This window comes from Sinocyclocheilus anshuiensis, unplaced genomic scaffold (genome assembly GCF_001515605.1).
Source record: "Sinocyclocheilus anshuiensis isolate Anshui unplaced genomic scaffold, SAMN03320099.WGS_v1.1 scaffold188, whole genome shotgun sequence".
NCBI lineage: Eukaryota > Metazoa > Chordata > Actinopteri > Cypriniformes > Cyprinidae > Sinocyclocheilus > Sinocyclocheilus anshuiensis.
Window position 1 is genome coordinate 717,003 of NW_015555768.1, and position 13,618 is coordinate 730,620.

The window sequence follows — 13,618 nt, forward strand, 5'->3', positions numbered from 1 at the left end:
CCCTCCCACCTCCACCATCCCGCCCACTCCCCGCCGACCCCCGCCAATCACGCGCCACCTTACCGAGAGCAGAGCGAAGCTCCTCCCCCACTTGTGTCCTCTTGCTCATCGAGAAGTTTGAGAGGTGAGAGATCGCAATCAGTCAAGCGCTTTTTAGATTACGCCAGAGTTTATTATTCATAACTACCGATCTGATTTGGTGCTTTTAAGTAATGATATCTCCGTTTGTTGATCACAGGTAATCAAGAAGTTATATTTTTAATCTCTCTGCAAAAAATTATTTATTAATCAATATTTTTGACTTGTTTTCCAGTAAAATATTTAAATATCCTAAAAACAAGATGTACTTGAGAACCAGAATTGCATAATAATATTAAGATTATAATTTTTTTTAGAAAATATAGCTAGAGTTTCTTTTTTTTAACCATAAATCTTACTAAATTGAGCTTTTTATTTACTTTAATTAAAAATGTTATGATAAGCAAGATGTGCTTGGGAAGAAGAATTGTGTAAGATATTAAGACATTAGTTTTAAATTGAATTTGCCAATGGGGTAAGAAAGAATTAATCTAATATACAGTATGTTCTCTGAAAACAAGTGTTAATATCTTTTTTTAGCAGATTTGCTTCTAAAGTAAATGTTTGTCTTAAGGATATTAAGAAAAAAAAAACAAGACAAAAATACTTAAAGGAAATTAAAATGTTATATTATTTTATTTTTTATTTTAATTTAATTTAATGTATTATTTTGTTTTTATTATATTTTATTATTTTAATACAGTGCTCACAATGTGATGTATTTTAGATATTTATATACACATATTTAGAAATGTTTGCCAAAATGTAACGTGAATAAAGTTTTTTTTTTTATCTCTTATTTTTTTAGGGAGCAGATCATCGTGGTGCCAGATATCACCGGGGGAGTGACGTGTACCCCACGGTTCCCTGAACAGCAGACCGCTTCTGGGTCATTTAGCCCTCCACCCTCAGAGTTCATCCTGCCCTGCACGTCTCTTCAGGAACCACTAGAGGCGCCGCTGGCCGAGGAGGAGGTGGAGAAAGAAGAAAAGGAGGAGGAAGAAGAGGTGGACGAAACCGAGGAGGATGACAGCGAACTCGGGGCTTCCTGCTCAGAAAAGCGTCTCTCTATGGAATCGGGCTATGGTGCCTCTGATAAACTGCTGGACACTATGGAAATTAGGGACCTTACAGCCAACCAATCAGAAATCCCCTCGGATCGCTTGTCCCTCCCTCCGTCACAGATGGATGGGAAGCTGGCCAATAGAGACAGTGGTATCGACAGCATCAGCTCGCCCTCACACAGCGAGGAGCTCTGCTTTGTTGGGGACGAGGATCGAGTCGGTCACGAGAGGGAGATTTGCCCCTGCAGCCCAGGGCCCGGGCTTCCTTGCGGCTATGCCGAGGGGCCCGGAGGAGAGGGGGCCAGTGGTGTGGAGGGCAGCAGAGACTCAGAGGGAGACAGTGATATGGAGGAGGGCAGCGGGGATGAGAGTGAGATGAACCCCATGGCCCTACAACCTCTGCCTAAAGCTGAACGACAAGACTCCACTGAGGTGAGGAGTGTGACACTCCACTGAAGTGTGTTCTTTAGACACTCTACTTATTTACCTACTTATTCATTTATTTATTCATAAGGTGGGAAAATGATGAAATAATTTAATCATGAATTGATCTTACTTTTAAATACCTGGGTATTACCAAAGACTTATTTCCATATTCTAAATATACATAAACACATGCAGCTTAATTAATTTTAAAGATAAATTACAAATTTGGTGCAAGAAACCCTGATTAAAATACATATTTTTAATATATGAATTTACACACACATTATATTATTAAATATATATCTATATTTTATCATTTATTTTTTATTTATTTAATACAATTATAATTTATTTTTTATTTAATACAATTTGTACATTATAAATATTTGTATTAATTTATTGTCATTATACAATTTTTGATTAATAAAAAAATATAATGTATAATCATTTTTTTAATCATTTTTAATTTTTTATATTATGAAATATATATTAAAATATAAAAGTTAATAATATAAAAAAAACTTTTTCAAAATCACAAAATTCTTAATTTATTAAGATCAATTTATTATGCTTCTAAAGTATTAAATAATTTATTTAATATGAATTTATTAAATTTGAATGTTTTTTAAAGTTCTTACTGTTAGAAGTACATCTTGACAAAAGCTAAACTTCAGAATGAGACTTATTTTATGCACTTCAGTCCAACTTGTTGTCACAGGTGTGTTCAAACTCATTGTTCAGCCAGCATCTTCTCGTTTTGCAGCTGTCAGTCCAGCAGCGGGTGTTTAACATTGCTAATGAGCTGCTGCATACGGAGAAGGCTTACGTGTCCAGACTGCACCTCCTGGACCAGGTGTTCTGTGCCCAGCTGATGGAGGAGGCCCGAGCTCGCAGCTCCTTCCCCTGTGAGGTGGTCATGGGCATCTTCTCCAACATCTGCTCCATCTACTGCTTCCACCAGCAGTTCCTGCTGCCCGCACTGGAGAAACGCATGGAGGAATGGTGAGAAAGACAGAAAGAAAGAAAGAAAGAAAGAAAGAAAGAAAGGGACTGTGGGAGTGATTTTATTATGGTAAAATGGTAATGTTACTAATGTTCTATTTTTTCGCTCTGAATCTTCTCTTTTATCTTTCTCTGTACAGCACTTTGGTTCCACTTGTGGTGTTGAAAGTGCTTTATAAATAAAGTAGAGTTGATAGTTGAGTTGAGTACTAATCTTGCTGTCAAGTCAAATTTATGTATATAGCACTTTTCACAATGCACATTGTTTCAAAGCAGCTTTACAGAAAATCATGATGTTAATGTTTATATCTCAATATCTTTATGCCTTATAGTCGCCTTTAGCAGATTAGAGTTGGGATAATAGACTTTTGTGATGATACAAGCAATCAAGCAGTTGAGATATACTATATCAGGGCTGTCCAAACTCGGTCCTGGAGGGCCGGTGTCCTGCAGAGTTTAGCTCCAACTTGCCTCAACACACCTGCTGGGAAGTTTCTATGCCTAGTAAGAGCTTGATTAGCTGGTTCAGGTGTGTTTAATTAGGGTTGGAGCTAAACTCTGCAGGACACCGGCCCTCCAGGACTGAGTTTGGACAGCCCTGTATTATATATTGTGTAGTAGTAGTAAAAAATGATTCTTACACAGTATTTTGGTCTTGTTTTCCAGTACAAATATCTAAACATTTGTAAATCAAAATACATTTACTTGAAAAGCAAAATCATTTAAGATATTAAGTCTTGTTTTCTGAACGATATCTGCCAGTGGGTTAAGAAAAATAAACTTCATTCAAAGGGAAACAAGATTATTTTTCCTACCCCTCTGGCAGACATTTTTTTATTTTTTAAGCAAAAGCTCACTTAATTTTGATACATTTTTCAGAAAACAAGACTCCAGTGGTGTCCCGCAAAGGAAATTATGTTTCTCAAGTAAATGTATTTTTGTACTGGAAAACAAGACAAAAATACTGAGTAAGAAAACAATCAGCAGTGTATATTGTACATATGTGGATAAACTTGGACATATTTATATATTCAACTTTATATAAAGAGCTATTACATAAAAATATGTTAATGTTGATTATTAATAACCCCATTGAAAAATATTTGATTAGTCTAATTATAGGATGTTATTTTAAATAGCAGAGTTGGCACATAACAGAGAATTATAGAGTAGTAAATTGAAGTGTTGTTAAAGGCTTTGACTATTTAACAATGTTTTTGTTTTTTTACAGTGGCTCATGCAATCAGATCTTAGAGCTTTACATCAGTTTTCTTCTGGACATAACTAGAAAAGTTTAGATGGATTTTGAATTCAGAGGACAAACGGATGTTTCGAAGTATCCAAGCAACATATGTGTTTCCACAAACTAAACTTTGTTTCCAAATAGTCCAGTTTTGGAAAGGGAAGGGTGACCTTCACAAATGATGAACGAACCTTGACTTCCGCCCCTCTCCCCTCAGGGATCTGAACCCCCGCATCGGGGACATCCTGCAGAAACTGGCGCCTTTCCTGAAGATGTACGGCGAGTACGTGAAAAATTTTGACCGGGCCATGGAGCTGGTGAACACCTGGATGCAGCGCTCCTCTCAGTTCAAAGCCATCATTCACAACATCCAGGTACCAGACTGGGATCCAAACACTTTGTGCTAAACTAACGATGCTCTGTAATAAGAAAAAATGTTTGTATCATGCATAAATGTTTTGTGATGATATAAGCAATCAGTTGATATATGCAGTACAGTATCTAGTAGTAAAAAAAATGATTCTTACTTAGTATTTTTGTCTCATTTTCCAGTACAAATATCTAAACATTCTGAAATCAACATACTGTACATTTAATTGAGAAGAAAAATCACTTAAGATGTTATATCTTGGTTTTGGAAAAATGTATAAAAATAAATGAGCTTATGCTTAAAACAAGAAAATATCTGTTAGTGGGGTCAGAGAAAACTTAACTAAAACTTAATTCAAAGGGAAAACAAGATTATTTTTTCCTACCTCACTGACCGATATATTTTCTTGCTTTTAAGCAAAACTCACTTAATTTGATTATTTTTTTCAGAAAACAAGTCTAAAAATCAGATGTGACACAAATGTTTGTATCATACATAAATATTGGATGATATACATTGCTACTGTTCAGAGGTTTATGGTATAATGGTATTATATATTATGGTATTATAATAATGGTGACCTTAAGTCTTGCATATATTTATATATGCACAAAACATACACTGCCATTCAGAAGTTTTTTTTTAAAGAAATTATAACTTTAATTGGGATGCATTAAATTGATCAAAAGTAACAGTAAAGATGTTTATAATCTAAAAAAGATTTCAAATAAATGCTGTTCTTTTAAAGTAAAGTATCACAGTTTCCACAAAAACAGCCACAAAAACAACATTGATAATAATCAGAAATGTTTCTTGAGCAGCAAATCAGCATATTAGAATGATTTCTGAAGGATCATGTGACACTGAAGACTGGAGTAATGATGCTGAAAATTCAGTTTTGATCACAGGAATAAATTACATTTTACAATACAGTCAAATAGATTATTCAAATTTCACAATATTCCTATTTCTACTGTATTTTTGATCAAATAAATGCAGCCTTGGGGAATATAAGAGACAAACTTTGAGTGATAATGTATATTTAAAATCATTTCTCTCGGCTGCATCCACTATTTTATATTTTAAAAAATTACTAAACTCACTGTAGTGCATTCTGGTATTTCTTTATCTGGGAAGGATGCAAACGATGCTGCATTTGATTTAAGGCTAAAATAAGGTATCTTAACATGGGCTTTTTGTAATTAACTTTGAGTCGGTAGAGTATCTTAAATACTACTAGTAAGCTGGCAGGTCAGTAGAGTTTAAAACAGAGCGCTGAAGACATTTCAAGTGTAGAAGTGTGAAACGACAGTAGGAGTTACAATAAAATTTATATTAATGATAATGTCAAGGCATAAATCGTTTTCTATTAACATAAAGTGGAAGTCAGATATTTCTCCTCTATGCCCCACCTTTCTGAAACGCGTCGATTTTTACAAAGCTCATCGGTCTGGGGGGCATGTTAGAACGTTTTAGGTAGGAGTGGTTGACTCTTAACTTTTATAAAGAATATCTCTTTGGATTTGAGACTTTAGTCTTTGCAACTTTACAGGTCTTCTTTATGCACCAAGAGCTTGTAACACTCCAAAGAGAAAGAAAAAATTGAAATCGCATCATATGACCCCTTTAATTGCACAGAACCCTGCATAATTCACACCCGTGGACTGAATGAACGGAGCGTGTGTTAGTCATACAGTAATCTCTTTCACCAGGTGCACTCCACCAAATTCACCTTCACAGTCTGAGACTGGAGCGTTCATGTTAAAAATAGAGTGCGTCAGATGAAAGAGAGAGTCGCTGTGGGTGCGGGACTGTTTTTGGGGAGTTGTAGGTTATGGTGAATACTAATCAGGCCTGGTGCTGCACTCATCTCTGGTTGCCACTGTGTGAAGAATATTAAGAGAGCACAATGCCCAACGCCTGGGATCACAGCACTGCTGGAAGGAGATCAGGCATGTCACGCACGGGTTACACTACCAATGAATCATCTTGATTGTGCTCGGCCGTGTTTTGGGAGTTTGCCTTATTGTTAAAGACAACATAAAACAGCATTCATTCAACACATTTAACTTTTGCAACATGATGTATTTCAGAGTGAAACTAAATATTCAGTGGGAAATAAAGTAGGCAGAGACTTGATTTCTTCCAGCAGGATTTGAATGCATTTTGAAAAGTAAAATATTTAAAACTATTGCTCAGGTATTTGAGCAAACCTATAAGTTTAAGTATTAAACCATATTAAAGTTTGGAAAAACCATATCTAGGGAGCAAAGTATAGAGACTTGAGGATGTATTTTAATAATATACTTTATTAAAATATATATTATATATTCAAAAGTTTACATATGCTTGATTCTTAATACTGTGTTTTGTTTTGTGATAGTTGTTCATGAGTCCCATGTTTGTCCTGAACAGTTAAACTTCCCGCTGTTCTTCAGAAAAAAAAATATATATATATATATTTATATAGTATGAAACTTAACGTATAATATATAATGTATTTTAATATATATTTAGATGAATTGTGCACAATAGGTCTGTAAGTAAATGGACTCAGTCTTCATGTTGTCTTTAAGGTGTCTGTCTTTGCAGATATTCTTGATTGGTTTGTGGGAATGGATCGGTGCATGGTTTCTTTTTGCTCATCGTGTGATTTTGGGTGTGTTTTGCAGAAAGAGGAGATGTGTGGGAATCTTACCCTACAGCACCACATGTTGGAGCCTGTGCAGAGGATCCCTCGTTACGAGCTCCTGCTCAAAGACTATCTGCACCGCCTGCCAGAGGACGCGGACGACTTCAAAGATGCTCAGAGTGAGTGCAGAAAGGCAGAACGCTCAAATGGGCCTTTTCTCCTCCACTGATAGCAGCGGCCCATTTTCTGTTTCATTTCAGCTATTGGTGCATGTGCCTGGAAATATTGCAGTGAAAAGATTCATGCAAGGTTAACAGCCCAAGATAAAAAATGACACCTTGTGAATATCAAGTCCTTTATTCTCTACAGAATCTCTGGAGCTGATCGCCACAGCGGCAGAACATTCAAACGCTGCCATCAGGAAAATGGTGAGTGCAGTTTCAGATGAACCACACACACTCCGTCTGGGGTGAAAAGCAACACTGCCACTTAACATCCCTTTGTAATTAAGCTTGGTTGCCTCTTTAATGTGAGGTCTGTTTTGAAAGTCTCTCATTTGAATCTGTTAATTGCTTGTGTTTTTATTTTCTACATTTTGAGACACGAGACACCTCCCTCCAAGTAGACCTGAGCTAAAACAGACAACGTCAAATCTAACATTTTTATCATCACTGAAAACAAGGTCGTAACCATGTCATAACAAAGTCTAATTCTAGTTGTGAACGAATCAATTGGAATTATTTGCAAATAATATTTTATTGTAAAATATGCATACATTCACTCTTATTCGTATGCTTAATATTTCAAAAGCACACAACATTTCTTGGCTTGTCACATTCAGTTATGAATTACATAAATCATGTACTATAAATTATAGCATATTTTCAATTCAAAACAACACAATTTCAGAAAGCAATTCGAGTAGTTTTGCATCACTGGATATATATAATATTGTATAATATTTATTTATTATAATACTTTAATAATATATACTTATTTTTTTTAGGATATTTTTAATTGTTTTTATATTACTAACATTTTTTTTAATAAACAGCATGCACAGAGTAGTCCTTTTTTATTTTTATATTACAAAAGTATTTATTAAAATATTACAAAAAAATAGATAGATAGATAGATAGATAGATAGATAGAATTATTAATTATTATTACTATAATACTATAATATTACTAAAATATATGTATATGTTAGGGATGCATGATATTATCGGACCGATTATACCGATTAATCGACCGATAATGGCTTTAAATGTACATATCGGCATAGGCCCGATATGAAAAAAATATGCCGATGTGTCTTGCCGATAAGAGGAATACATTAACTCACATGTGCTCAGGGTGTGCTAGCGATTAGATCACATCAGAAGTGTGACTCATTCTGGAAGCAAAGTTTTGCCTGAATGGCAATTAGATTCACTGCTTTGGATCGCTGCACTTACAGAATGACGCATTCGGTGTGTGAGTAAACAGTAATAGCACGTGCAGCGGCAGCTTCCCCCGGGTCCTAACGCCGTTCGGTAAGGAGTTTTAATTCCGTAGGGGGCGCTGTTGGCCTACTTTTAATAAAATGAAAGTAAAATACACAAATAACATTTAGACTGTGTTTCTGATTAATTAAAGCAGTAATTGATGTCATAAAATCATGAGTATGTTTTGATTTAAAGGTCAGAAGCTATCGCTTTCATGAATAAAAAAAAAACACACATGACACTTGTAAATTAAATTAATTTTATATATACTGATTTATTCATTAATGTGTTATATGTTATTTTTTTAAACAAATGATGAGCTCTAAAAGATTTTCTGAATTTTTACAACTCGTTTGATTTAGACCATCTACAAATGTTAAATCTTAAAATAAAATGTTAAGGCTACTACTGCATCTTTCTGAAAAAAAATGCAGCGATTGATATACAGTTTATTTGTAGTTATTTTCAAAGCTTCAGTGTACTGTCATTATAAAAGAACTTCATTATTGTTTATTTAATTCTAACAAATAAGTTCTTGTTAAGAACTTAAAAAATAAGTTCTTGTTAAAAATTGTTTTTTTTAAATAATTTGCTACACTTGGTGTTGCTTCCAAACAAAAGGAAATATATCGATATCGGCATTGGTTATCGGCCGAGTTAAAAAATATCGGCAAAATCCAGTGTCGTGCATCCCTAGTATATGAATATCACAAATAGCAAATATTGGTGGGGAAATTTGGCCATTTCTTTGGCCATTACTTGAATGACATGACAGATGTTTCTACAAACGTGTGAATGTTTTGTCCCTCAGGAGCGCATGAGAAAGCTGCTGAAAGTGTACGAGTTGCTCGGTGGAGAAGAGGACATTGTTAACCCGACTAATGAGCTCATTAAAGAGGGACATATTCTGAAACTGTCAGCTAAAAACGGGACATCACAGGATAGATACCTCATTCTGGTGAGTCAAAGACAAACATTAATGACATAAATCATACCTCAAAGTGCTTTTTTCTTAGTAAAAATGTTGATAAATCATGCATGTTTAACTTTGTTCGTCTCTCTCTGAAGTTCAATGACAGGTTGTTGTACTGCGTCCCCAAACTGAGGCTGATAGGACAGAAGTTTGGAGTGCGAGCACGGATTGACGTTGACGGCATGGAGGTTCGACGTGTTTTTATCTTGTTTACAGCATAATACTCAAAATAAATCTGCTGTTATCAAATGGCTGATTTACTCTGCATTGCTTCACAGCTTAAGGAGACCAGCAGCATGAACGTACCACGAACATTTCTGGTTTCGGGAAAACAGCGTTCACTAGAACTGCAAGCAAGGTACGGCTGAGGGAATGTGCTTCTGCTTTAAAAATCAGGTCTGGGGTTCATTGACAACCACAGAAATGTTGTCTGAGCTTTTGGGCATTAGGAGAAAATACCCAAGATAAGCATATCAGCCATTGGAAAACAAGATAAATATGTGCTGCTTTTGGCATTTTTCAAATGTTTGCCGTTTTTTTTTTTTCACCAGGACGGAAGAGGAGAAGAGAGATTGGATTCAGGTAAGCTTTTCTTCATCATATCAGGTTCTCATATCTCTCGACTATAACACTCCTGCTTACATTATTCTCATTTTTTGTTCACTGTCTCACAGGCGATCCAGGCCACTATGCAGAGACATGAACAGACGCTGGAGACCTTCCGCATGCTCAACTGCTCGTTTCGGGAGGAGGACTTCACTCCTCCAAACTCTCCGGTTAGTTTTTATCTTATCACCCCACAGCGTTGTTAACTAAAGCTACAAGTAAAATTATTTAAAATCATTTTTGTTAATTAAAATATAGCTGAAATGAAACATAAATATTAGAAATGTATTTTTATATTTATATTAGAATTTTTTACTTAAAAATCTTCAAATAGAAATGTTGCATTGGCAACCAAGTGAAATAACTAATTTTAGGTTGAAAACGATTTTTACAAAGCTCATCGGTCTGAAAAGCGAGGTGTGCTCTGATTGGCCAGCTATCCAATGCGTTGTGATTGGCCGAATACCTCAAGCGTGTGACGGAAATGTTACGCCCCTTAACATACTGTACATATTTGTTGCATCCAGTGGGGACATAATTATGGATTATAATGACTTATACTGTCTTTTTACGCGTTGCGTTGCATCGCGGCAGCAACAATACTACAGCGAGAATCAAAGTTGTGCCTTCTTTTTTTTGCGTTAACATTTGGGCGGTGTTATGCAAATCTTCCCACACAGTGACGTAGACATGTGGGGGCGTGATTAAACGAGGCGTTTTAGGAGGGCGTGGACCAGTCTTAACTTTTATAAAGAATATCTCTTTGGGTTTGAGACTTTAGTCTGTGCAACTTTAGGGATCTTATCTATTCACGAACAGCTTGCAACACTCCAAAGAGAAAGGAAAACTTGAAATCGCATCATATGACCCCTTTAATGATGACTTGCTCTAATGCAATGACATTTTAACCCATGTTGAAATGACCGCTCTTTGTTTTCAGAATTGCACAGAGCTTGGAAAGCGAGCGCCCACTCCAATCCGGGAGAAAGAGGTTACACTGTGCATGAAGTGTCAGGAGCCTTTCAACTCTATTACCAAAAGACGGCATCACTGCAAAGCCTGTGGACATGTATGTTATTTGATGTAACTGTTATTTGACTCAACATGCTCCCGATGGGCTGACGTGGGGCTTCTTGATTTCAGGTGGTGTGTGGAAAGTGTTCGGAGTTCCGTGCCCGTCTGTTGTACGATAATAACCGAGCCAACCGCGTGTGTATAGACTGCTACACCACGCTAGTGGGAGTGCCGCCCTCTCCGGCCAGTCTGAGCAACAGCACACAGAGACGCCGCTCCATTCTAGAGGTTTGATGGCAGATTTAAACTCTTGACATCTGGCAACCCAAAGCATGAAAGCTAGTGGTGGTCTATATTTTTTTCTCCTCTTTTTTTCTACAGAAACAGGCCTCAGTGGCAGCTGAGAACAGTGTGTTGTGTAGTTTCCTGCATCATATGGAGAAGGGAAGTGGACGTGGATGGCAGAAGGCCTGGTTTGTCATCCCTGACAGTGAACCACTGGTGCTGTATATCTATGGTGCTCCGCAGGTAAGACGATCAAACGGGGCTGCATCAACTAATCCACAGGTTTATACACCACTCTTATGAAAGGGTGTTTGTTATTGTAAAACATTAATGTGATGTCTTATTTTTTTCTGTATTTTTGATAAGAATTTGAACCATCATGACTTTATGTACACCTGGTATTATCATCTTTTTGGGGATTCAGGCTTGCTTGATCTGTCCTGGACAAATTTCACTCAACCATTCTGTTAAAACAAAGGTTTCAAACTTTGCCCATTCCATGTGGCTTTATAAGAAATGATGCAAGATTAAAGAATTTGCAAAAGCTCAAATATATTCACAACCGTTCAAAAGTTTGGGGTCAGTGGGATTTTTTTTTTTTTCAAATTAATTTTTTTTGTTCAGCAAGTACATATAAAATTGTTTAAAAGTGATAGTAAAGACATTTATAATGTTACTAAAGATTTGTTAGAGACTGAAGACTGGAGTAATGATGCTGAAAATTCAGCTTTGCATCACAGGAATAAATTACATTTTTAAATATATTAAAATAGAAAACAGTTATTTTAAATTGTAATAATATTTCACAATATTGCCATTTTTACTGTGTTTTTAATCTAATAAATGCAGCCTTGGTGAGTAGAAGAGACTTCTTTCATAAACACTGAAAATCTTACCAACCCCAAACCTTTGAACAGTAGTGCATATGCTTGTTTGACGTCAACATGACATTTGGTCACACATGGTTACAGGAGATGCATTTGACATGCATGTTACTGCCAGAATCATGTGATCAGACAGATGTTAACACTAGGTGTAAACAAGGCCTTAGTGTTCATTCCATGACTAATGCGGTTCACAGTGGTCAGTTAATGGTTGACCAGTGAAGTCAACCTTTCTCTCTCCATACGCACAGGATGTCAAAGCCCAGCGCAGTATTCCCCTCATCGGGTTCGAGGTGTCTCTACCCGAATCAAGTGACCGTCTAGAACGTCGCAACGCCTTCAAAATGAGCCAGAGTCATTTGACCGTTTACTTCAGTGCCGACTGTGAGGAACTGCAGCGACGTTGGATGGAGGTCTTATCGAGAGCCGGCAGGGGTGAGGAGCTGCAGTCAAACGGGCCGATATCCGAGGCCCTCGAGGAAGAAGGGGAGGAGCCAGTACCTACGGAAGAAAGCACATGATTGGCTGAAAATATATCATTTTGCACACACAAACTGTACAAATGTGACCACAGCGACAGGATATAATAGACAAAAACACACACACACACACACACACACATACCTTCTCTCTTACACACATCTGTATTAATTGTCAGTTGTAAATTGCATGAAATATCTACAGGTATGTTTCTCTGTGTATTGCTCATCTTGTGTGAGTGACCAGTGTTTGGAACAATCTGACAAAAGTGTGCACACTTCAAAGACGACTTATCAGGGGACACATGAGCTCTTTCGGCTGCTAGCAGTTTCTTTGTTAAATTGACTGTTTCTGCCAAATCTCGAGGTGTTGTGAAGTGGTTTCTCGAGCAAGGCTATGGTTTAGCAAAGTGAGATGGTTCTACGGTTTGCTGGCTGTGCGTGAATGTTTGGCCTGGTTTCATGAAATGTTTAGGTGACTTAGAGTCTACAGTAAAATACCCTCGTTTACATAACCAGAAGCTGGAAGGAATTACTGATTTTGTTGATTTTAAATCAGCAAAAGTCAGTAGACTATGAATCCTGCCAATATTAATGGCAATAATCCGCTTGGTAAGAGGATCAAATCCTGGATTTCTCATTTCGATTACATGTTAAACATTGGCTATTGCATTAGTAGTGAATTGTGACAGGACTGGCCACATGAACTGTTGTTCAGTTATGCAAGCTTCTGTACATGTGTGGTAATCAGAAACTGCTGGAACATAGCAGGAATATTTATTAAGCGTGTTTTAACCACTCACAATGATAGAAATATGTGCTTCCTGTTGACTCTAAGGTCCTTCAACTCAGAAAACACCAACAAATTTACTCTGCCACCTAGTGGACGCATATCATAGCGCACACATTCTAGGAGTGAATGTCAGGGAACATGTCAAGAAACAAAATTGGAAACTTTATTTTGCATATAAAGTAAATGAATCTTGTTTTAATGACTATTAAGATTTTTGTTTCACTGTGACATGGTTTATTAGTAAAAATCTCATTACTGTAAGGTGAAATAAATTTTATATTA

General features: G+C 36.5%; 1 protein-coding gene across 1 annotated transcript; it reads left to right on the forward strand.

Annotated features, from left to right (window-relative positions):
* The first annotated feature begins 17 nt into the window (after nucleotides 1-17).
* Nucleotides 18-13,596, forward strand: fgd1 (FYVE, RhoGEF and PH domain containing 1). The gene is made up of 15 exons (XM_016468278.1): nucleotides 18-124; nucleotides 887-1,574; nucleotides 2,332-2,570; nucleotides 4,031-4,187; nucleotides 6,856-6,994; nucleotides 7,185-7,243; nucleotides 9,114-9,260; nucleotides 9,371-9,463; nucleotides 9,554-9,633; nucleotides 9,827-9,857; nucleotides 9,950-10,051; nucleotides 10,822-10,950; nucleotides 11,025-11,183; nucleotides 11,277-11,423; nucleotides 12,316-13,596. The coding sequence occupies exons 2-15, from the start codon at nucleotides 1,149-1,151 to the stop codon at nucleotides 12,583-12,585; spliced, it is 2,178 nt and encodes a 725-aa protein (XP_016323764.1). The 5' UTR covers nucleotides 18-124; nucleotides 887-1,148; the 3' UTR covers nucleotides 12,586-13,596.
* Nucleotides 13,597-13,618: the final 22 nt, after the last annotated feature.

Coding starts and splice junctions, on each gene's coding strand:
- fgd1 (XM_016468278.1), top strand. CDS start 1,149: ATGGAATCGGGCTATGGTGCCTCTGATAAACTGCTGGACACTATGGAA. Junction 9,464..9,553: donor TTGACGTTGACGGCATGGAG/GTTCGACGTGTT, acceptor ATTGCTTCACAG/CTTAAGGAGACCAGCAGCAT. Junction 9,858..9,949: donor AGAAGAGAGATTGGATTCAG/GTAAGCTTTTCT, acceptor ACTGTCTCACAG/GCGATCCAGGCCACTATGCA.